Here is a 24,928-nt window from a genome sequence, read left to right on the forward strand (position 1 = left end):
TGGGCTCAGGCTGCTCCCTGCTCCGCCGCTCGCTCACAGCCCAGCCCTTTCCCCGGGCCAGGGCAGGGGATTGCTACACGCCAGCTTACCTGGGGAAAAACCAGAGGCTCACTTTGGTCCCTTCCGGTAATTGACACGACAGGGCGCCCTGAAAGGGGAGGGGAGAGCTCCCTCCATAAATGGTCCCACCCCTGGGCAAGGTGGCTCGCTCAGGCAGGTAGCAACGGGGGAGTGTGCACCTGTCAGCAGTCAAGCTCAGCCGCACTGCGAGACGAGGTGGAGCGAGCAGAGGGAGTGAGTCAACCATGGACAAGTTGAAGTGCCCGAGCTTCTTCAAGTGCAGAGGGAAGGAGGTAGGAGTCTGGAAGCGGCGGGAGGTGTGGGGGGCCGGGGAAGGAAAAACTTCAGGGGAAGCAGTCCCTGTATTTGCCGTCTGTGGCTGTTCCTTATTCTCCACGTTTCTCTTCAACTGCCTTCAAGTGTGCCTGAGATGTCCCCATAGAGTACGGGAAAAATAGAACAGGTCTTAGTGGGGTCGCCTGAAGACTGAGGGTCACCTCAACCTGTGCTTTGGGCACGCCCACAGAATCCTGTTTTCTGTCCCTCTCCGGACTGTGTCCATACGCTGGAGGGAAATGAGGAAATGCACTGTCCTTATCTGACCTGAGGAAACTTCTATACCCTAGAGCAGCTAACAGGTTGGGAGAATTTGTCTAGGAATATTATACTGGGGCTTTCAGAAAAGCACTGACTGTCTTGTCTCCAAGACAAGGAGAGAAGTTAAACTTCCCTTAACTCCAAACATCCCAAACTATCGGCTCATGGGAAAGAGAGTCTGTAAATTCTTTTCGTTTGTCTGGTTTAGTGGAAGCTAAATTGGATCCTTCTTCTCAAAGATCTCATACAATCTCCAGGGTGTTCATTTTCCCTAATTCATCTTTAAGGCTTTTGTAGTTGAAACCTTATTGATTCGTCCACCTTCTTTTGCCCTTCGTGCGGGGTACCCCGTGTAACCTTTCCATCAACATTTGGATGATCTTACTCCCAAAAGGAGTAAACATCTCCACCTAAAGAGGTTTTTTTTTTTTTTTCATTTTAAGAGGTAAATGTTGTAAAGTAAAAACAGCCATTAGCAGAAATGTCCTCAACCTTTGAAAAGTGTTTCCCTCGGCTGTGGCTTTCTGGGTTCATCCTCTGTCTGTCTGTCTGTCTGTCTGTCTTTGAGTGTGTGTGTGTGTGTGTGTGTGTGTGTGTGTGTGTGTAATTATGCTTCTGTGGACTTTTAATAGCATAAAGACAAACTCTTGATATCGTGTCTTCTACCAGAAAGTGACAGCTTCATCTGAGAATTTCCATGTTGGTGAAAACGATGAGAATCAGGACCGTGGTAACTGGTCCAAAAAATCGGATTATCTTCTATCTATGGTTGGATATGCAGTGGGCCTGGGAAATGTGTGGAGATTCCCCTATCTGACCTACAACAATGGCGGAGGTATTTCTCACCCCCACCCCCAACTTCTTTCCCTTCTAGTCTAAATGGGGTGCTGTGTGGCCTCAGAGGCTATTTTGAGAACTGAGGAAAGGCGGGTGATAGTGTGAGTTAGTGGGAAGATGGGGAATAAGCAATACTTCATTTATCATCAGACTACGAGTTGCTAGCTCAAGTTGGGCAGGTGGCAACTTCTGAGTTTCTGATTTAAGTGTGTTTGGCTTAACGTAAGGCTGAATCTAGACGAAAGACGGGAATTCTCATTCTGAAGCGAAGTTCAAATACACTGTTTGCTTGAATAGCGTAAGGCATTCCATTCTGGAAACACGGGTGTCGAAGGAGTTGATTAAAAAATAAAGGTTTAGTATTTTAAGCTGCAATATTCCGTTACATGTATTCCAGACTGGATGGGCCATGTAGAAGATCCTTCCAAAATGCAATGAGAATTTAGTTCAAGACCAGATGTTCAATTTCTGCCAAATGATACTGTTTATACCTATAGATCATTAGGGAAGACTCAATTAGAACCAAGAGAATAAAATAACTCTGAGGTGACACACAGAAGGAAACAAAATGAGTTGCACAATTCTCTAGTAATGTCGAAACAACTTTTCACTTACACCATATTTTATTTACTTGTAATTACAGGTTCTATTAGAAGTGTAGAGGTTCCATGCCCTTAGATTTCATAATTGGGAACCAGTGAAACTGTGCCACTATAATTATTTTTCTTGGTATAATAGGATTTTGTGTGGTGATGTTTCAATCTCATATTCCTTGTTAATTGGTTGCATTAGAACATTCATATGGGCCTTTGGAGCCTCAAGAAGCAAGGTCTGTTGATCAAACACTTCAAGTGTTGGTGACATAAACTCCCCTCTCTGGAGCCTACGTTGTTTAGCCATGGGCTTGGTCTAAGTTTGCACTTGAAGATGAGTTAGGAGTACAATCATTTTGGCGTCTAAGTCCTCAGGTCACACGTAGTGAAGAGCGTGCAGACTCCCGTCTAGCCTCTGGTGTTCAGGTTCAGATTATCCCTAGGTTAAACAAGGTCAAATAGAGAGTTTTAAACGTAGGCCCCCAAAGGCTTTTATCATCTTCGCCCTCATTTCCTCCCAATATTAACATATCACATCAGCTCTCAGTTTTTAAAGATCGTATCATTTGGGTAACGGGGATCTAGGCTCTTTCGACTGCTTTTTTGCTCTTCTGTCCAAGCGTAGGCGAGGAACAGGAAATTCAGATTTGTCAAGTATTAATGATCAGAGTTTTAAATATGGTCAGGTTTGGAAAACCATTGCTAAAATCTCGACCCATCGTTATCTGTAGATTCTTCTTACCAGTTTATGAAAAAGAGGTATCATACGACCGTAGGGTCTAGGTCAGCAGCGTTAACAATTTGTGGCCACTGTATGTTATTCATAATTTACCAGTTGTGGTTGTTATTAATTAAAAAAATAATATAATAAGTAAAAAGCTATATATACCACTGAGGAAAACAATCCTTTTTTTTTTTTTGAAAAAAATATAATGGGCTAGTAAAATTTACCTTATTATTGTATTTGGACAGGGATATTTTGTATTACTTCTCTTTATATTTATCATTGGTGGGACTTAAACTTCTATTAGTCATAGTAATGATGCCATGTGCATTGCAACATCTATAAAAACATATTTGTCTCTATGTTCTAGTGACTAGTGACTTGTACATAACAAGTATTTTATTGTCTCATTATTTTTAATAGAATAAATTTTGAGGGTTGGGAAAATGTAGTCCCCAGGTATGATGTTACAATATCGTAATATGAAAGATACATGAGGAAAACAGTGTAACATGGGTGCATGAAATGTACATAATTCAAAAACCCATTTTTTTATTCACCGATCCCCATGTTTTCTTATTAAACTTTGTTAAGACTTCTAGAGTGCTTGATCAATAAATTTAATACTTTGTCCCTGCTTCAGCCTACAATCTGGCAAACGTTCAAATCAGCAATATTATGCCCCAGGTGTGGGCAGAAAAAAAGTAAAATAATAAAAGTTTTATTTTATTTATTAGAAAAAAAAATTTTTAATGTTTATTTATTTTTGAGACAGAAGGACAGAGCATGGACGGGGGAGGGTCAGAGAGAGAGGGAGACACAGAATCCGAAGCAGGCTCCAGGCTCTGAGCTGTCAGCACAGAGCCCGACGCGGGGCTCGAACCCATGGACCGTGAGATCATGACCTGAGCCGAAGTCGGACGCTTAACCGACTGAGCCACCCAGGCGCCCCTAAAATAATAAAAGTTTTAACTTACAGTGCCAAAAGGGATCTGGATACTCTAACGGTAGGAGATTTAGTCTGTATAAAATAAAAAAGTTGGGGCGTCTGGGTGGCTCAGTCAGTTGAGCATCCAACTTTGGCTCAGTTCATGATCCCACAGTTTGTCTGTTCGAGCCCCACGTCGGGCTCCGCGCTGACAGTTCTGAGCCTGCTTCTGATCCTCTGTCCCCCTCTCTCTGGCCCTCCCCTGCTCATTCTCTCTCTCTCTCTGTCTCTCTCCCTCAAAAATGAATGAACATTAAAAGAAATAAGAATAAAATAGAAAAGCTAACTAAGAGTAGACCTCAAACCTTCAGAATCTTTTACCAAAAACAGGACATTTCTTATTGAGGAATGACTCTTACGACTCTTTGGGGAATAATACCCTTAGTTGCAAACACTTCTGCTCTAAAACACATTTAGCATTTGCACCCGAAGTCTTAAAAAAAATAGACTACTTATTTAGAAAGGACAAAGGAGGGAAACTAACTTTGAACATCTACGATGTGTGTGCCATCTTGCCAAGTGTTTTCACATAGGCTCTGTAATCGAACCCTTGCCACATACTGATGAGTTATTCTTGTCCTCCCCATATATGAGGAACCCAAGGTCCGGAGGTTAGGTAAATTGCCCCAGGTCTCATAACTAGCACATGGTGGAGTCGGGGTATAAACCAAGGTGCATCTGGCTCCAAAGCCTGTGATCATTCACCTCCTCTGGATCGCTTTTTATAGGCTATAGTTTTTTTATTTTTATTTATTTTTATTTTTAGAGATAGAGAGAGCAAGCTGGGGGGGGGGGAGGGGCAGAGGGGCTCGATCCCCAGCAGTGACATGATGACCTGAGCAGAAATCAAGAAGTGTGGATGCTCAACCCCCTGAGCCACCCAGGCGCCCCTTTAGGCTATGTTTTAGGCTAGCGTCTTTAGGTAACACTGGACTCCCATTTCGCAGATGAGGACGTCAAGGTTTAGAGCATCAACTACTCTCTCACAGAGAGTAGTAAATCTGGGGACTAAACCCCGTCAGGACCGATACAGGACCCACTGTATCAGAATGCTTTCAGAGTGTTATGTTGGTTGTCAAACGGTCGTCGGAGGTTTCGTGACATAATGGCACTTTGGTTCTATTTTGCATGTTTCAGGTGCCTTCTTGATACCTTACGCGATCATGCTCGCGCTGGCTGGTTTACCCTTGTTCTTCCTGGAGTGTTCACTGGGACAGTTTGCTAGCTTAGGTCCAGTTTCAGTTTGGAGGATTCTTCCATTGTTTCAAGGTTGGTATCACGACATTTTCCCTATGGTGCTTATTGGCCTATTTGGCGTATAGAGCTGTCCCCACTTTGTGGCGTTAAAATGTTTCCAATTTGGACATGGGAAAGGCAAAAGAGGCATCCGGTTTTTTTTTTTTTTCCTCTGAACGTTTGCCAGCATAGAATTTACAGACCAAATGTTAATTTGGAGTTCTGTTTCTCTCCGGCTGATGGTATGGAAGGGACCGGGCGGGGGTGGGGGTGGGGTGGGGGGGATGCTAGAGGGTGTTTAAGGGTGTCATTATTCTCCTATTTTCACCTTTTAAATTCCTCTGGCACACAATTGTAGTCGTGTTGCGTATTAACTTCCCGGGAAGTTTTTCAAAGTGCCTTGATTGTCATTAAACATCAAACAGCCCTCCTGCCTGAAGATTAGTTTCAACGGCTGCAAACTATTTGCAAAAGCCTCAATGCAGCGTCAAAAATAAATTGATAGTGAGGTGCATAGAACAGTCGTGCTGGAATATTGAGGAAGCCACCGCAGAAGCTAGCCTTGAGCGTTCGAGTTCTATTCAATGTCACACTGCAGTTTGACACCGGAGAGTTCAAGAAACTTCGGAAGTTTAAATTCAGATGGGTACGGAGTTGTTGGATGTTCTTTACATGTACTTGGAGAAATCCTGTGCACTCGTTTGGAGGCTTTGTCTTCCACTTATTAAAATACTGGTTTATAGATGAAGTAAGTAGAGCCATAACTAGTGTTTGTCGGTTGGTTTTGAATGTTTATTTATTTATTTATTTTTGAGAGAAAGAGAATGAGCAGGGGAGGGGTGGAGAGACAGGGAGACAGAATCCCAAGCAGGCTCCGCGCTGTCAGCCCAGAGCCGGATGTGGGGCTTGAACCCACGAACCGTGAGATCATGACCTGAGCTGAAATCAACAGTCAGACGCTTAACCCAGCCACCCAGGCGCCTCTGTTTGTTTTTAAGAATAGGACCCACGGTGACAAGAATTTTCTGACTGAAAAAGAGAGTAATGGCCATGGGTGATTGCTCATGTGAACTTGATGGATGAATAGAGGTTTTCTGCCCTTGATCTTAGTACCATTTTCTAATTAACTGAAAAACCGGTCTGAGAAAGCCAATCACCAACATAATTTTAAATTTGAGAAGAAAGCTATTTAGACAGTAGTTAGACTGCCTCCCCACTCCTGCTCAAAACAAGGAAAGGCAAAGAAAATGTCTGAACCAGACTTCTCATTTTAAAATAGATTTGGGGAGGGGCGCCTGGGTGGCTCAGTCGGTTGACTGTCTGACTTCAGCTCAGGTCATGATCTCACGGTCTGTGAGTTCGAGTCCCGCATCGGGCTCTGTGCTGACAGCTCAGAGGCTGGAGCCTGTTTCCGATTCTGTGTCTCCGCCTCTCTGCCCCGTCCCCGCCATGCTCTGTCTCTCTCTGTCTCTCAAAAATGAATAAACGTTAACAAAAATATAAAGTAAAATAAAATAAAATAAAATAAATAAGATAGATTTGGGGAAATTGAGATGCAGTTTTCTTAACGAATTAGCAAAAGAAAGTTCACTTTTTAAAAAAATTTTAATTGTTCTCTTTTCCAGGTGTGGGAATTACGATGGTCCTGATATCCATTTTTGTGACAATCTATTACAATGTCATAATTGCCTATAGTCTTTTCTACATGTTTGCTTCTTTTCAAAGTGAGCTACCATGGAAAAATTGTTCGGTTTGGGCAGATGATAACTGTAGCAGGTCGCCTATAGGTAAGCTACATCTATTTTTTTTAAAATGTGTGAACTGAGCATTGTTCCTCTATATTTTCTAATAAGCTTAAAGGGCTACATTATTTTCTAACCAATTTAGGTGCAATCCAAAGTGAGCCATGGGTTATTGATGAAAGCCGAATAAAGCCTGGATAACTTGAAAATTGATTAGTGCAATCCGTTCATTTCTGAGGGCAGCCAGTAAAAACTAAGCCATCATTTGGAGTAGGCAGGAGAGAAGGAAGAAAATGGGAAAGTGGTAGAGAAAAGCTCTATCCATGATAGTACTATAGTGAAGCCTTGGATTGCGAGGAACTTGTCCTGCGGGCGTTCCGCAAGACGAGCAAACATTTCCGATAAGTTTTAACGTGATAAACGGGCGACGTCTTGCCATATGAGTTGTACGTGGCACCGAGTGTCGCGTGATCACAACTGAGCCAACGGTTCTCGAAATTCGCTTTGATATACGAGTGCTTGGGATCACAAGCATGTTTCCGGAACGAGTGCTGCTCGCAAACCAAGATTTGTATTGTGTTTCAGCAGCTGGAGAATGTCCGTTGTCTCCATCATACGTTGCTGGTCTTTGGGATCACGTGATATTGAGACTGTAGGCTATTACTACTGGGATTGCCTATGTCTATCAAAGAATAAAGGGATGAAGCTTTCATGCTTCTTAGCCATTTAAAGGTATCACTTATCTATATAGGTTCATTAAGTCCACATCCTAAAAATTCCTTAGAGCACTAAATCCCATCTGAAATGATTGTTACTTTATGGCGGTTATTACTATACTCACCCCAAGCTCAGTATTAGAGAAGACTTAAGATGCCGAGCACTCAGGGTTTATTCCATTTGTAAGATTTCTCCTCTGCCCTCACCAAGTAACAATCTAAACAGTTTATTTTACCATTCATACTTTTTTTTTCCAGGAAAATACTTTTCTAAAACTAAGTACGTGTCTCTGTGTGTGCTCTTCTTTATAATTTTTAGTTACTCATTGTAATGTGAGTACAACGATGGGGGACATCATCCGAGTAAATAAAAGCTGGTTAAGCACCCACAATTTGACCTGCATCAATGGAAGTGAGGCTTATCAGCCAGGACAGCTTCCCAGTGAACAATATTGGAAGTGAGTATGTTAGACGATCTACTTTTTTTTTTTTTTCAGTGTTGATTTGTTTTGAGAGAGAGAGAGAGTGAGCATGAGCAGGGGAGGGGCGGAGAGAGAGGGAGAGAGAATCCCAAGCAGGCTCCGTGCCGCCGGCTCAGAGCCCGACGCGGGGCTTGAACTTGCAAACCGTGAGACGGTGACCTGAGCCAAAACCAAGGGCCAGACGCTTAACCGACCGGGTCACCCAGGTGCCCCAGACGATCTGCTTCTTAAACAGAGGTGACGTACAATTTTTGTAAATAACAGCAAAATAGTGATCAGCTCTTTCCTTACCTCATGTTAGTGGGACAAAAAGGGGAATCGGAACAAATTATGCTGCATTTGACTCAAATGCTTACCCAGCCTGTGTGAGCAGCAGTAACCTGCAAAGTCGGCTCAGAGTCAATAAATGGTCATTTAAAAATTCCTTATTAAATGAGCAGAATACTGTCAGCAGTGGTTTATTCATTGCTTTTTAGGTCTAAGCTAGGGCATTGCTTTGAAGAAAAAAATACTCACATTTTGGACTACAATGAGCAAATTCTAATAATAAACAGCTGGGTGATGAGTCATATTTGGAGCAAAATTGCTATTTATTTAAGGCTGAAATTCTTCATTGTCTCTTTTACTTATAATTGTCATTACATGGTAAAAATAGATATGTGAGATTATATATATTATTATATATATGTTATGTATATATTATATATATATATATATATATATATATATATATTTACTTGTATTCATTTTAAATGATCTCTTCTACTCTCCTTACCTCTACCTACCTTTGACCCTTACCAGATTTCCTTGAATAACGCTGTAATGAGTTCTTCCTCACCGATGTGCTAATGCCCTGTGGCCCTTTGAAAATTTGGATCTTAAAATGTTCCCAAACGTAAAGCGAAGAATTAAAATCCCAGATCCACGCACGTCTCTAACAGAAAATCATTGAATGTTACAGAAAGCCTTTGAAAAAGGCATACAAATGGGGACCAGTCTAGGTTTGATGCTCACTAAAAGCGTGATGAATGATTGAATATAATTTTCGGGGTTTTCTTCATCATTTTACTTGGAGAAAAAATACGGTGACGAATGAAAGAAATAACCTGATGTAAGGTTATTATTATTATTATTATTATTATTATTTTTACATAAAGGAGCTTTGAAGTACGAGGGGGGAAACCATAGCTACAGGAACTAGTAGATGTTTTATTCGAGGGTTTGGAACTCTGCACTGGCCACGGTTAACGCTCACATGCATAGCCTAGCTTTTCGTTGAACTACGTTTGCCCCTCTTTACAATGGTATCCAATAAAAACGTCCCGTGACGTTGATGTATTGCGATACATGGAACATCCTCCTGGATGACGGATGTTGCAGAATTCGATGTAGTAGGACCAGCGATTCTGTGTTCATAAGAAGGACTTGTGTGCTTTCAGCAAGGTGGCGCTCCAGCGGTCAAGTGGAATGGATGAGACTGGGGTAATTGTGTGGTATTTAGCACTTTGTCTTCTTCTGGCTTGGCTCATAGTCGGAGCAGCGCTATTTAAAGGAATCAAGTCTTCTGGCAAGGTAATTCGGAAAACGCATTAGAGAGTGATGTAGCCCTTTTCCAACTTCGTTGAAGTTCAGTGGCAAGCATAATCAAATGCATGTTTTTTCTATAACGGGAACAGTGCAAATGCGTGAAAAGCTTTCTAAGGAGGCGGCCTGGCTGTAAGAAAATGCGTAAGATCCCCGCTATTGGTATAAATAAAACAAGCAAAAACTAGTACTAGAGTTTGACAATGACAGCTGACCCTTGAACAAGTCTGGGGTGGGGGGCACCAACACCCCCACCCCGTGCAGTTGAAAATCCTACTATTGTTGACCAGAAGCCTCACTGATAGCATAGTCAATTAACACCTATTTTTGTACGTTATGTGCATATTTTTAATGTTCATTCATTTATTTTTGAGAGAGAGAGAGAGAGAGACAGAGCGTGAGTGGGGGAGGGGCAGAGAGAGGGAGACACAGAATCTGAAACAGGCTCCAGGCTCTGAGCTGTCAGCACAGAGCCCGACGCGGGGCTCGCACTCACCAACGGCGAGATCATGACCGGAGCTGAAGTTGGACACTTCACCGACTGAGCCACCCGGGCGCCCTGTTACATATACTATATACTGTATTCTTACAATAAAGTAAGCTAGAGAAAAGAAAAGGTCATTAAGAAAATTGCAAGAGAAAATACATTCACGGTACTGGATTTATCGAAAACAATCCTCATATAAGTGGACCCGTGCAGTTCAAACCTGTGTTGTTCAAGGGTCAGCTGTCCCCAGAAGTTGGACCCTGCTAGTCAAGACAGCATTCTGAGGCTTGGGCATATATTTTTAAATTGTCTGTCCTATTATATAAATAAGCATCTTGAATGGAATTATGTATTGCAGTGTTGGGTTTGGAAAAGTCTAGATCCTTGTTAGATAGCATTAGCGTCAGGAATCCTTCAGTTGGAGAGAGAGAGAAAAAAATCAGACGCATTTGTTCTACAGCTTCCCCAGAACGACTCAGAACCCTCTTTTTGTCCTCTTCTGAAAAACCATTAGTATTGTCCCTCTGTATGGTTTTATGTTTTAAACTTTCAGAGAGCATCTTGGCAATTTCCGGGAACAACGTGAAATTTTCTCCATGAACAGTTGTGCAGCGCCCAGAGAAGCGAATATTTATGTGTTTGTAACTGCTAGGCCGAAATCTCCTAAAGATGGAGGACCGGCATAACCGTGGACTCTCTCTATGAATTCCCGGTAGAATATCTAGCACATTCAGTTAACGTAAAATTATAATGGATGCCACCAGATCACACAAGTACTGTGCCCCTCAGAAAGTCCGTGGAAACCTTCGAAAATAATGTTTCAGTTGCACAGTTTTGAAACCTGTGGCTCCCTTTTGACGTTAATATTGAAATAATCCCCGAAAGGCCATTTGCCTAGGCAGTTGATTGTTATTGGTCTCTGGCTGGCTTTAAATCGTCTCCTTGGGCCTATCGTCAAACATAGGACATCTATGGATCAAAGAAATCATCCGCATTGATGAAAAGCCAGCCTCAGAGGCAATCTGCTCATCTGGAACCATGTGTTATCTAGGCTACGAGCAGCGCACTTGTATCTGTGCTATCAAATCTCTTAATGGCAGCTTTAAGGATAATAGTATCAAGGGCTCGGTATTTGCTCTAATCAGCCTTCATGAGATTTGGCCATCTCGTGGGAGATTATGTTCCTTCTCCTTGGGGAGTGAATATATACAAACCATTGCGGGGTTTAAGACCATTTCCCTTCCCATCTCAGTGTAGTAATTTACCAAGAAGCAATACTCTGTCTCCTCAGACATTGAAAAAGACATATTTAGGAAAGCGGTCTGTCTAGATTCCAAGTTGCTACCGCTGAGGTCTCGTGTATTCACAACGTGACCCCAGGAAACACTGCTTCATACATCGGAGTGTTTTGAAAATGGATCATTTGAGAGCGGGGAGAACAGAAAGACAAGACGATGGCAACTTTGGTAGGGGTGTCACCAGATTCGTTAGTAACTTACGAAGTCTTTGATACTGTATTTTGCTGATCTCGACTGGCTAATAACTTTGTTTGCATACAATGCAATACCACGGCTGAAAAATCTAACTTCTTAACCTCTGGTTGTTTTTCTTGGTAGGTGGTATATTTTACAGCGATTTTCCCCTATGTCGTCCTACTCATCCTGTTAATCCGAGGTGCGACTCTGGAGGGTGCGTCGAAAGGCATTTCATACTATATTGGAGCACAGTCAAACTTTACCAAACTCCGGGAAGCTGAGGTAAGACTCCATTTGGATTTCAAATGATCCGAGGAGGTAAACCTGAAAAGCAAACACTGAACAGGAGTGTCATAATGCCTACAAGTTGCCGAGTAGGACCGTGAGACCGTGAGACTTCTTGGATACGCTAGATTTCAAGACTACAGCCGCGAGTTTAATGGTCTAGTGTGCATTTGAATTGTCTTCCAAGTGAATATCCCCAAATTAAAATCAAAGTGCACCTAATGGATTATGCTGTTACAACACAAATTTGAAGTGAATGAAGCATTCCATAAACAAGACTGTTATAAACCTAACCATGTGCCATGAATGTGAATTGGGTCAACCCTCTTTTAGCTCTCGTCCATTGCCAGATAGCAGTTTGCTATTTTCTAAGTACTTCCAATCTGGATATTTCATTATTTGCTGTAGAATCTTTCTGGTAATCCAGTCAAATTGACCAGTTTTTAGTCATGGAAATCTATGTATCCTTTGCCTTTTTCGAAAATTGGGATGTCAGTCTCTGGCCTTTGGTTTCCTGTGCCCAAATAATTTTCCCTCAATAATTAACCACAACGGCCTTACGTTCTTTTAGAATTATGAACTTTTATTGTTTTAGTCTTGGAGATGTAGCTTGATGTGTCCGCAGGCCATTTGTTTATTTCTTCATTTATCTTGAGTCTCACGTCTTTTAACCTTGTTTGTTAATATCTTCCCAACTCAAGGGACATTTTTGATGATGAATAAGAAACAAATAAAATGGAAGTTGGTACTCATCATCTTCTCTCTGTTAGGTTGTTAGACAAGATAAAATATTAATTAATGCGCTTTCAAAATGGTAAACTGCTATCTAAATATCGGCAATGATTTTAATCACTGCTGTTAGGTTACATTGTACTATTATAGATGGCAACATTTTCCCTAAGAAGTGGACCCTCCATTTTCCTTAAACTTCATAACTTTGAGCACCGATGAAAAGCCCCTTTGATATTCTTTAAGAGATGTTTACAAGCCTGAAAAATGTATGTGATTATTTCATATTGGTCTGTGTTTCATTGTCTCTATTACCTTTAAAATATCAGACCTAAACCTAAAGCTCCTTGTGAAACATACAATTGAACCCCCCTTCTTCCTCACCCCCCCCCCCCCGTACAAACAGTACCTTCACTCTTTCTTTGGGTTTGCTGGTAATGAGAATTATTTCTTAGATGTTTTTTTTATTTCTCATAATCTGTATTCTGAGCCTGGGATCACAAATATATACATTTTTTTCCTCTTCTTTGGCTATCTGAACTCTGTTACAGTCTTTAGGAGAGCAGAGGACCACACACATTCATAGCTAGAAGACTCTTCTGGTCTTCAGTGATGATTTTGCTAACTCCTTCATTTTATAGTGATGAAATTAAAAACCCAGAAAGAGTCACATTTAGTTAAGTTGACACAGCCAGCTGGTGCATCTTGAATTAAGGTTTTCGAATCCCCAAATCAATAATTTTGTAGATAGCTATGAGAATGATAGATATGGAGATTGTAACTATGTTTGGAATTTTGCAACCTTAGGTACACGTCTAGCATTTTCATAGAACCCAGACCTGCCACACTCATTTCTAAGATCCCCTTAACTCACATATGCATACAAAATGTGTCAAGTGAAAGCAGCTGCCTAAGAAATGTGAAATAACCATTATATACCATCTATGTATCTATGTATCTATCTATATATGTATGTATCCATCTATCATCTATCTATCTATCTTATCCTGTCTATCCATCCATCTATCCGTCCGTCCATCCATCCATCCATTTTGCTTTCTACTGGCTTCCTGCCATTATAAAGTAATTATAATATAATAATAATCTAACATCAAGCTCTATTCTGAAGACCTAGTAATATTTTACTCCCTGACAACTTTTATTCCTATTGAAATTGGAAATAGATTACATACTTTTCAAGGGGGGAATTAGAGTTTTTAATTTCCATAAAAGAGACCAAGTATCAATTTATGATTATTTTCCTTAATAGCAATCATAGCTACCACTGAGCATCCTACTTGCTTTACAGATACTATCTTAGTAAATTCTCACACATCATCCCTAGGACATCAATAGTAATAATTGTATATATTTTGTTCTTTTGATTTATTTTATCATCATCATCATCATCTTCATCACCATCTCCATTTTACAGATGAACAAACAGGCTTAAAAACGTTATATAGGGGCGCCTGGGTGGCTCAGTCGGTTGAGCGTCCGACTTTGGCTCAGGTCACGATCTCACAGTTTGTGGGTTCGAGCCCCGCGTCAGGCTCTGTGCTGATGGCTCGGAGCCTGGGCCTGCTTCGGATTCTGTGTCTCCTCCTCTCTCTGCCCCTCCCCTGCTTGTGCTCTCTCTCTGTCTCTGTCTCTCAATAATAAATAAACGTTAAAAAAAAATTAAAAAAAAAACATTATATAAAGTGAAGTCAAGGAGAGTGAGAGATATTGGATGTAAACTTCATTCTTTGTGACTACAGGGCTATGGCTCTTCGTCACCATATTCTAGTGCCTGCCTTTCACTGAGCAGTCCTGTGTTTAGATGGACTAAAAAAACCCCCGCTTTTGCCCAAATCTTGGCCGGTCTTATTATTTGAAATCTACACAATTAGGGTTTTTTTTTTTTTTCCTTTGGGTCGCATTAGATCTACAGAATTTCACTGTTAAAATGGATTCACTTCGATTCATTTCTATGATTAATTATTGTCCTTTAGCAATGATCTAGGAGGGGTACACTGTGAAAGGCAGATTGGTAAAGGGGTAGGATTAGATGACGTGAGGGGGAGGCTGTTAAAGACTTGAGGCCGGCTACATGAGGCTCTAATCAAACTAACACAGGATAAGGGAATTGGTGATCTAAGGGATGCCTTGTTAAGAATTGATATGTTTCTGTTGTCCCCAAATTGATGTGTAGAGTCAGTAGAATTTTCATCAGGATTGCAGCACGGTCTTCCTTAGACCTGGAAAGCCGATAGTAAAGCGTATGTGAAGGAGAAAAAGGCAAAGGAAGAAAGGTGTTTTTGAAGAAGTAAAGAACACCTGTTCTGCCAGATATGAAACAATATCATAACGCTATAGGAATTGAAACAACGTGCTGTTCCATAGTTTCTGGTCACATTCTTTCTGACCAGTTGGGACAGTAGTCTCAGAAATAGATTCATGAACAGGGGCGCCTGGGTGGCTCAGTCGGTTAAGCGTCCGACTTCGGCTCAGGCCATGATCTCACAGTCTGGGAGTTCGAGCCCCGCGCCGGGCTCTGGGCTGACAGCTCGGAGCCTGGAGCCCGCTTCGGATTCGGTGTCTCCCTCTCTCTCTGCCCCTCCCCCGCTTGCACTCTGTCTCTCTCTCTCTCTCTCTCTCTCAAAAATAAACATTAAAACTATGTTTACAAGTGTTCAAAACCATGTATCTTTAGCTAAACCATATGAATCTGCCAATATGTTTTCAGTTTTGACTCACAAAATTGAAATTGCATTTGGTTCAAATTGATAATGGACAAATCTCATACAACCCTGAATGAAAAAAGGCAAGTTGTGCAGGTTTCCAAGGCATTAAGAAAACTTTTCTGTACACTCCGCTACATGCCGTGTTGTTTGGGTAGACACATTTATCTAGTTTAAAAATTTAAAGGAGAACAAGGAAGTCATACACACACAAGTCAGGATAGCAGTTACCACTGGAAGTTGAAGGGTGATGTCAGAAAAGGGTGCTTGGAGGCTCTCGAACACTGGAAACTGTTTCCTTTTTAAGCTGAGCAGTGGGTAGTTGGCGTTTCCTCCCTTACTACTCATATTCACTCATTTGTATATATAAACATATTTTACAGAAGTGTAACAGTTAAAGTGCATGTTTTGAAATACTAAATTGCTTTTTCTTATAGGTTTGGAAAGACGCGGCCACTCAAATATTTTACTCCCTTTCGGTGGCTTGGGGCGGCTTAGTTGCTCTATCATCTTACAATAAGTTCAATAACAACTGCTTCTCAGATGCTATTGTGGTTTGTTTGACGAACTGCCTCACGAGCGTGTTCGCCGGATTTGCTATTTTTTCTATATTGGGACACATGGCTCATATATCGGGAAAGGAGGTCTCTCAAGTTGTAAAATCAGGTATGTAACGCTATATATTAATAACTTTGATTAATTCAGTGCAGCTCATTTAGGAAACACTAATACATTTTATAGCAATTTACTGAAAGCACTCAAGCAGGAGTTAGGGCGTTGCATTTTCTTTCTCATTTCATCTTAGGTAATTTGATTGTCTTAATGATGTGGTACTTCTCGGATGATCTCGGAAAACAGGACTCTATTAGGGAACAATTGTTTAAGAAGATATTTTTATTGAATTCTGTTTAGTCCTTAACATGGACTACTTATTGTACAATTACAAGTATCAGGCATCGTGCGTGCCTTTACCTGCGTTATCTTCATGTATGTGTGTGTATATATACATGTGTGTGTTCATATATATATGACTATATGAGTGCAAGTGCAGTATTGTGTCTGAACTTTGAAGACACATCAGATCTCGTATAGATAGAAACCCAAGTGACTTTGAGTGTCCAGCTTTAAAGGAACCTGATTAATGAACTTCCTAACTTTAAAGCCATTGGCTAGGGATGCTTAATTATCTGGCTGAGATTCTCAGGAAAAGAATTCTAGGGTCCTTAGTAGTAGGAATTCCTCCTTAAATTTTTATTTATGGCTAGCACTTGATGGAGAGACCAATGCAGGAGAATAGAATGTTAGGACTAGAAGGGACCTTATGGATAATCCAACGTCCAGCTCCTCACTTCCAGAGGAGGGACGGATAGTGACACAGTACAGGCTCGCGGCTAATTCTCCTGAATGCAAGGCCAGTCGTCTGGGAGTCTGGAGAAACTCAACATACTTAAAACTAAGTACCACCTACTTGGAAAAAATTCAAAAGCACCTCTAAAATTACTACACATCAAATATGAAATAAGAGTCAGTTTCTAGTTTAGTTACATACAATCTTGCAAGTGTCCGTATACTAATTAAAATGCCGCTACAAATAGTGATTCCGGGTGAACATTTGGAGAGACGGCCAAAGACTAGAAAGGTAGTTCCATAAACATATCTTTCTCGATAGCGTAATTCTTTCAGACTTTCTAGGCTAAGGCGACTTCCTTTAGATTCCTGGAGTGTAAGACCGTCGTTATTCTTCACGAATCTTTAAAAACATGAAATTTGGTTAAACAAAATCGTTGAAATAGTTAAGATTTCTTATGTGAGACATGTGCCGCTTAGAAAATTTTTCTCACTAGCGTAATTCTTGTCACGTGCTCGCGTTATCGCATCGACTGAACAACCAAGTCAAATATTTTTTTTTAAATTTTTTTTTCAACGTTTATTTCTTTTGGGGACAGAGAGAGACAGAGCATGAACGGGGGAGGGGCAGAGAGAGAGGGAGACACAGAATCGGAAACAGGCTCCAGGCTCCGAGCCGTCAGCCCAGAGCCCGACCCGGGGCTCGAACTCACGGACCGCGAGATCGTGACCTGGCTGAAGTCGGACGCTTAACCGACTGCGCCACCCAGGCGCCCCCAAGTCAAATATTTTTAAAAGTGGAAATGAAATAGTTGCTCAAGAATGTATACCATGGATCGGGTTGCCAAATTAAAATGAAAGTTTTCTAGTATCTTATGTTGAAAATGTCCAAATATGTGAACTCTTTGGCAACTAATTTAAATTCCGTGTCATACATTTTTCTTAGGTTTTGATCTGGCGTTCATTGCTTATCCAGAAGCTCTAGCCCAACTCCCAGGTGGGCCATTTTGGTCCATATTATTTTTCTTCATGCTTTTGACTTTGGGTCTCGACTCTCAGTTTGCATCCATTGGTAAGTAATCCTTCCAGGGTTAACATATCCCTCTTATATTTTACTCATGTTTCCCCTGCTTGAAAATATCCTTTTCCTATCCTTGTTGTCCTCGTCAGCTTTTACTCTTAGGGCCTGCAAATTCTTTTTAACTTGATTTTAAATACAGAAAAATACAAAGCACTCACGCCGTAGGCACCCGAAAGGAACAGGCGTTTAATACTTTATATTTGCTTCAGAAATGAAATTGAAGCTCCCTGTGTTTCTGTCCCGAATACGATTCACATTTCTTCCTTCCTAGCAGCAACTGTCACCACGGATTACGTGTGGCACTCAGTCCATGTTTGTAGACGCTACATGTGTATCCATAAATACCACCTAAATAAAATTTTGTCACATAAACGTGAAGTCTCATAGCATACATGTCACCCTGACGGTTGTTTTTTTTTTTTTTTTACCTGTATTGTGAACCTTTGTTGACACGTGCTCATGCGGATCTAGTTAATTCACAATCTGTCCCCATAATGATGGCCATTTGGACTATTTCCACTTTTAAAACTCACGCACGCTACTGCAGTTATTACTCTGCGTACACATGGGGATTTTCCCTAGGGTACACAGCTAGAGATTCTAGAACATTCTTCGTCGTATCACTCTTACATAAAATATTTTAATAGCTAACTCTGTACAGTATAAAGTCTGGCTTTCTCTAGTTGACTTTCAAAGCCCTTGAACATTTTAAACCTGCATCTTAATCCTTTCGGGCATACAACCTTCTATTTTTAGCCAGGATTGTTTCACGAACCCATTTATTTCTTAAACCTGGAAGGCCTTTCTGTCTCCATGGTATTTATTCAAATATTCACCTTATTTAAAAGTTCTAGAATTCTTCCTTCCCCATAACCCTCTTGCAAACTACTTCAGCCCCAGAGATCTGTTACCTCGTAGTTACCACCAACGAAAAGCCTTAAAAAACAGACTAGAACCAACAAATGAAGAGGGCCGCGTTCGGTTTTTTATCAGAACCAACAAGTGGTGACTGCAAAGAGAAAGGACCCTATGGATTTTTAAAAGCCGGGAGTAGGACCCAGAGTATATTCTTTTCATATATTTGTAAATGTGATTAATAGAAGTGGAATTCTTGGATTAAAATTATCGGCAAGTGAGTTGACATTAACCCGCCATTTTTCTCCCCTTCTGAAGAAACGATTACAACAACGATCCAAGATTTATTTCCCAAAGTGATGAAGAAAATGAGGGTTCCTATAACTTTGGGTTGCTGCTTGGTGCTGTTTCTCCTTGGTCTCGTCTGTGTGACTCAGGTATACTATAGTATTTTTACACAGACAAATCATTCGTTGGAATGTACTTCATAATCTACATGAGGAAACAAAGGTTTAAGAGGATGTTCCGTGACAAGTCTAAGTCTGCCTTGGATCAAGGCTTTCTGAGTTTTAGCCCAGTTTTTTTTCCCCATTACAGCACAATGTCAATGGGCAGTCTATTTTGAAGAGGGGAGGAGACCCAGTAATGGACAACTTCCCCAATTACAATGAAGTCACATATCCCTTTCGAGATATTTAAAGCCACGTTTGGTCTTTACATTTGAAAATGTTCTTGTTTCACATCTTAGCACAGGTGAAACCAAGGAGCATTTGTGAAAATCAAATGAACAGATTCACTTTAAAGACTTCGTCAGTCATAAAAATAATTAAAATATACTTAGAGGTGATTTGGTATTCTTTTTGTAGGCTGGAATTTACTGGGTTCATCTGATTGACCACTTCTGTGCTGGATGGGGCATTTTGATTGCGGCTATACTGGAAATAATAGGAATCATCTGGATTTACGGTAAACAGCAACTACAGAATTACCTACACATTTCATTACAGTAATTTAGTTTGGTTCCTTTTCATTATGTTTACCGTAATAGTAGAGTATAATATAACTGGGAAAGTTGACAATGAAGCTACTGTAGTTAAAAGCGTATACTCCATTGCTGCAGTATAGGAAAATGTTTAGATAGAAAGATAATTTGGGGCCACAATGATTAAAGGAAGAAAATGTGAGCAAGGGCTGAACGCACTTTTTTTTTTTTTTTTTTTTTTTTTAAGGTGGGAACAGATTCATTGAAGATATAGAAATGATGATTGGAGCAAAAAGGTGGATATTCTGGCTTTGGTGGAGAGCTTGCTGGTTTGTCATTACACCTCTTCTTCTGATTGTAAGTATTAATATGCCATGAATTTGGTATCAATAATATACATATTATTATCTATATAAATGTTTTATATATATATATAACATTTCTAATAGAAACTTGAAGAATAATTCATATCGGAGACAATAAAGCAAACTAATGTCATAAATTAATGGCTTCCAACTTTTGCTTTATGACTGGCACCTGCAAGTGGCCTAAATTAAAACGCCTTTGCAATATTGCTTTTGAGGCTATAGGTTTAAACATTTACCATTTGAGAAAAAGAACAGGCTCCTATAGACTTACAGATCTTACATATTTAAACATTCTCAATAGAATAAGTAGAAATGGTTCATTTGCTCGTTCCCTAAAAATACGCCGAGTCATCTACAATGTTCCTAACCTCTCTGCTAAGACGCAGGCTCTTGTCTTCAAGGAATGCGATCTAAATATACAAATTGCTAAGAAGCAACACTCAGATTTTAATGCATAATTTTTCTCTGTATGGGAAGGTATTTACGATCTGAAATGGCTAAAAGAAACTCACCGCTGTCAACAGAGGCAATGGTTCATGTTAAATTCAACAATGGGTACTATTTAAGAACCGAGAGAAAGCAAAAGAGATCTTACTGGACAGACACGGCATATAAACAGGAAACCTTTAAAGAACAGTTCGGCGCAGTAAATGACTGATTGACAAAAACATTTCACAGGATGGAGGATTACTGTCTTGGTAGAGATGGGGAGGTGGCAAAAATTCATAAGGGGACATCTGTTGGTTCTCACTGTCTTCATGCATTAAATAATTTGATCCAGAATTTGCTTCACATCTGAAATATTATGTTTGTTTTAGAGGGTGTTAAGATTTATTTATTTACTTACTTACTTATTTATTTACATTTCATAAGGTCAGTTTCAAGTAGCGAGCAGTTTGGGACTGGATGTACTCGATCAAAATATTTCAGACGCCCCATATTCTAGCTAAACGATTTTGACTGTGCTACTAAATATTGTTTTCCTCCTTTGACAAGTCTCCATAATCAAATAAGCCCTTTATCAATTTAGAAGACCTCACTATACTTTTTAGCCAGCCAGTTTTCATCGATTACACAGCTTTGACAATGGGATTTAATTTCAAATGCAAAAGTATTAAATATGAAGGGTTATACATTACCATCTATTTTGTATAAAGTCATGTGAGGTCAAGGATACTCTCCCGGATCCCTCATCCATTCTCTTGTAGTTATGTAAAAAATTATGGCAATTGGGAAATACATTTAAATTACTTAAATGAATGGAATTAACCTATTTAATTTTAATAGTAAGCTTGAATAGCTATTTGATAAAGATTCTTACATTCTATTTCTCCACTGGTTTTAGTAAAACAAAGACAGCTAGATCTAGAGAAACTAGGAGGTGACTCTGGCTTTTGTTTATTTAGTTTCGTTTGCTTTACAGATTTCTAAAGAGTTAGATTTAATGTGGCAACATGTCCAGATTTTGTGAAAGATTTTTTTTTTTTTTAACTTGACCTCAACTTCAGTCTTTTCACTGTTAAGATTCCGATTTCGCTGTTTTGCCCATACGTACATTGAGCTTGTTTTTCTCTGCCAGAGAGGCTGGAGGTGACGTGTGCTTTGGTAAATATGTACCAAATGTGTGTGAACGCGTGTGTGTTTCAGGTGTGGCGTAAGGACTGCCCTGTGCAGTGGGAGATACTAGAAACAATTGCTAAGCAAGGGAGCACAGCCTGTTCGCTAAAGGGTACTTTACATTCTCCTATACGCTGGCTAGCTTATGGCACAGAATAAAACCATACTATTATAAATTAAAGTTAAGAGGTCAAGGACAGAAATTTTCAGGTATCATTTAACTTTCAGCCTGATATATTTCCTGGGCATTGAAACACATGTGGCACAAGTATTTATTTGCACCTTTTGCACAGATATGGAGGTGCCCATTTTGGAAGAATCTATTCAAAGTCAAATGCAAGTTACTTAGATTGGTTCATTTAGAATTATCTTCTGGCTGGTCACTGGGTTATTTTAGTCGCTTGAGTGTATCTTCATTGCAATTGCGTTTGATGGATTGTTTCCAAGGAAGGGGATCAAATTCCTCACAGTTGGTGCAACAGAAATCACTAATGCAATAAAGTCTAATCTTTAGCATTGCTTTTTCATACTTTATTTTCACAGGCAATCTTGATCTGGTCATTGGTGAAATTTCATAGGCCTAACTATGCCAAAATTCCGTACCCTGACTGGGGAGTTGCTCTAGGCTGGTGTATGATTATTTTCTGCATTATTTGGATTCCAATTATGGCCGTCGTAAAAATAATTCAAGCTGAAGGAACTATCTTCCAAGTAAGCACATTTATATTATTTATTCTTTAAATACAGTACTTACGATCCGCATGAAGATTACTCATCTGACTACTGTGTACATAACATTGCTTTATATTTATATATCTGTGTGTCTTGTACTAGATTATAAGCTCCTTTAGGGAGGAGTCCTATGTTGCTTGCTGCTGTATCCTCAGGCCCTATTAAGGGTGTTCGGCACGTACAAGTTATGCCATTTATACTTGTGCTGAGTTGTCCCTGAAGAGGACACAAGGCAAATGACCTTTTTGCTTTAGATCTACGATCTTCACCTTAAAAGCATTGGCCGGTTAGAACGCATGTCCTAATAGCGTGTGCAGACTTGAAAAAGCCTGGTAAATGATCTCGCACCCCATCTAGACCCTGAGTGATCCCTCTTGCACGGAGGCCCAGGGGGATGGAGTTGCTTCTGACATCTCACTAGGACAATGACCGGGACAAATGTCAGGAGTCAGGCTTGAAATAATTTCCCCAATTATTCCCATCCAGATCGATGGTTTGACCCCGGGGTTCCCTTTCTTTGGTTCTAGGCATATGCTAGATTAAATCCTCACCTGACTCTCACTCTCAGGGAAGGACAGCAGTGTCGGAGAATTCAGTGAAAAGACGTGGAGTAATGGGCTCAGACACTTCCTCTTAAAATCATTTGTAGGCTCGGTTATTTTGTCTTGTAGTCAATGTAATTCTATTAACAACTAGTTAACTTTGACTATCATTTTTTTTTAGCACACTCTATTAAGAATTTTGATGATCGCTTTTGACTTTTCTGTGGTTCCTAGCTCATTTTGCTCAGCGAGGAAACTTAATATTCTGCAAAGGAAATACGGTTTGATATTTGATATGGTCTAAAACATGCTTTTTTTTTTTTTTTTTTTTTTTTCTTTTCAGCGCATCGTGAGCTGTTGTAGACCAGCTTCTAACTGGGGTCCGTACCTGGAACGGCATCGTGGGGAGAGATACAAAGACATGATAGATCCTAAAAAAGAGACTGACCATGAAATACCTACTGTCAGCGGCAGTAGAAAACCAGAATGAGATCTAATGTTTTAAACAGATGTGGTCATGTAAAGTGGTAACTTTAGAATCAAGGAACATTTTATTTATTTGTAGGTTAATTGAGTAGAAAAATGTATATACTATGTCCATAATAGTATAAACTTGTTTTCCCATTTAAGCAGGAATGTGATATAATGTGAATCTACGAATACTTAACAATGTGATTATTATATTTCTTTTTAGATCATCTATCTGTATAACACATACGCAGCTGTCTCTATTTCACAATAACACTTTTGTAAATATTACCACAATATTTTTCTAATATGCTGAAGACTTTATTTTGAGCCGGTTATTTAGAAAATTGGTATATTTTCTATTATACAAGTTTTAAAAAATTGTTTGCTATATTTTCTTAGTATACAAGCTTTCTTTTCCATAAAGCTGGGGAAAATAAAATCAGTATATTTAAAAGAAAGTATTAAAGTTGCAGGCCTTATTTAACTATAAATGCTATACATATATGCAGAAAATGGACTGTGTATATGAGCACTGTAGTTTAATACAATGGCTTCGATCAAATCTAAGATCTTATGATTGTAATATATAGTTAAGAGATGAAGCAAAATGATGTTTGTCTTATTTGAGTAAGTTACTATGTACACGTGGTAACTTATTTACATACTTATAGGAGATAAATCTGTCAAACTTGTCAAGAATGAAGGAAGGCAATTAGAAAGTCCTATGTCCCAGTTTCCTTACAGAAGATAATGAAAACATATCATTGGCAGGTTCATACATCGATTAGGCATTACTGACCACTGGTTTGAACCTCACAGCCTGGGATGATGAACATTGCTGAAATATGCAAGAAACTTTTCAGCTATTCTTAAAGGTTCTTAACTAGGGCTTCAGAGAACATTTAAAACTGACATTATACATAGTATCTTTCTTTTTTTAAAAATTTTTTTTTCAATGTTTTTATTTATTTTTGGGACAGAGAGAGACAGAGCATGAACGGGGGAGGGGCAGAGAGAGAGGGAGACACAGAATCGGAAACAGGCTCCAGGCTCTGAGCCATCAGCCCAGAGCCTGACGCGGGGCTTGAACTCACGGACCGCGAGATCGTGACCTGGCTGAAGTCGGACGCTTAACCGACTGCGCCACCCAGGCGCCCCTATACATAGTATCTTTCTATGTGTATGTGTACATGCATTTTTCTGGGGAGAGAATCTACAGCTTTCAACAGAATACCAAAGGGATCTGTGGTTCAAAAAAGTTTAAGAACCGCATCACTATTTCTTCTGGCTTTTTGTTGTTGGCAAGTGAAGAAGGAAAGGAATCATTTTACGCCTTAATTTCGGATACATTTTAAATTCCTTTTCCTCTTCTTTTCTACTGAAGATTAAGGGAGGAAGAGATTAAGGTATTAAATTTAGACTGGTAACTTATTTGGGGGGAAGGGCCAGGAAGGAGGTAAACAGATAGGCTTACGATCGAAAAGTCTCAGGGAGCTATGTACAAACATATAACATAAACTTGTGTTCGGTATTTTAAGGATTTTCTTTGAGGGTAAGTCAAATGCTGTTAGTGAACTTCAACAGGTTAATTCCTCAGTTACACTGGATTTTTATAAAATACTGGAAATAGATGGCTGATGAGAGTTTAGAAATACTTTTTCTGATTCTTAGTCCA

General features: G+C 39.9%; 1 protein-coding gene across 1 annotated transcript; it reads left to right on the forward strand.

Annotated features, from left to right (window-relative positions):
• The first annotated feature begins 106 nt into the window (after positions 1 to 106).
• On the forward strand, positions 107 to 24,134 carry SLC6A14 (solute carrier family 6 member 14). Its single transcript, XM_043570282.1, has 14 exons — positions 107 to 353; positions 1,327 to 1,492; positions 4,937 to 5,068; positions 6,661 to 6,822; positions 7,813 to 7,951; positions 9,415 to 9,547; positions 11,663 to 11,803; positions 15,696 to 15,924; positions 17,552 to 17,677; positions 18,860 to 18,978; positions 19,408 to 19,507; positions 19,771 to 19,880; positions 22,052 to 22,219; positions 23,126 to 24,134. Exons 1-14 carry the CDS (start codon positions 306 to 308, stop codon positions 23,270 to 23,272), a joined length of 1,920 nt encoding a protein of 639 aa, XP_043426217.1. The 5' UTR covers positions 107 to 305; the 3' UTR covers positions 23,273 to 24,134.
• Positions 24,135 to 24,928: the final 794 nt, after the last annotated feature.

Source organism: Prionailurus bengalensis, chromosome X (assembly GCF_016509475.1).
Source record: "Prionailurus bengalensis isolate Pbe53 chromosome X, Fcat_Pben_1.1_paternal_pri, whole genome shotgun sequence".
In the NCBI taxonomy this organism is placed as follows: domain Eukaryota; kingdom Metazoa; phylum Chordata; class Mammalia; order Carnivora; family Felidae; genus Prionailurus; species Prionailurus bengalensis.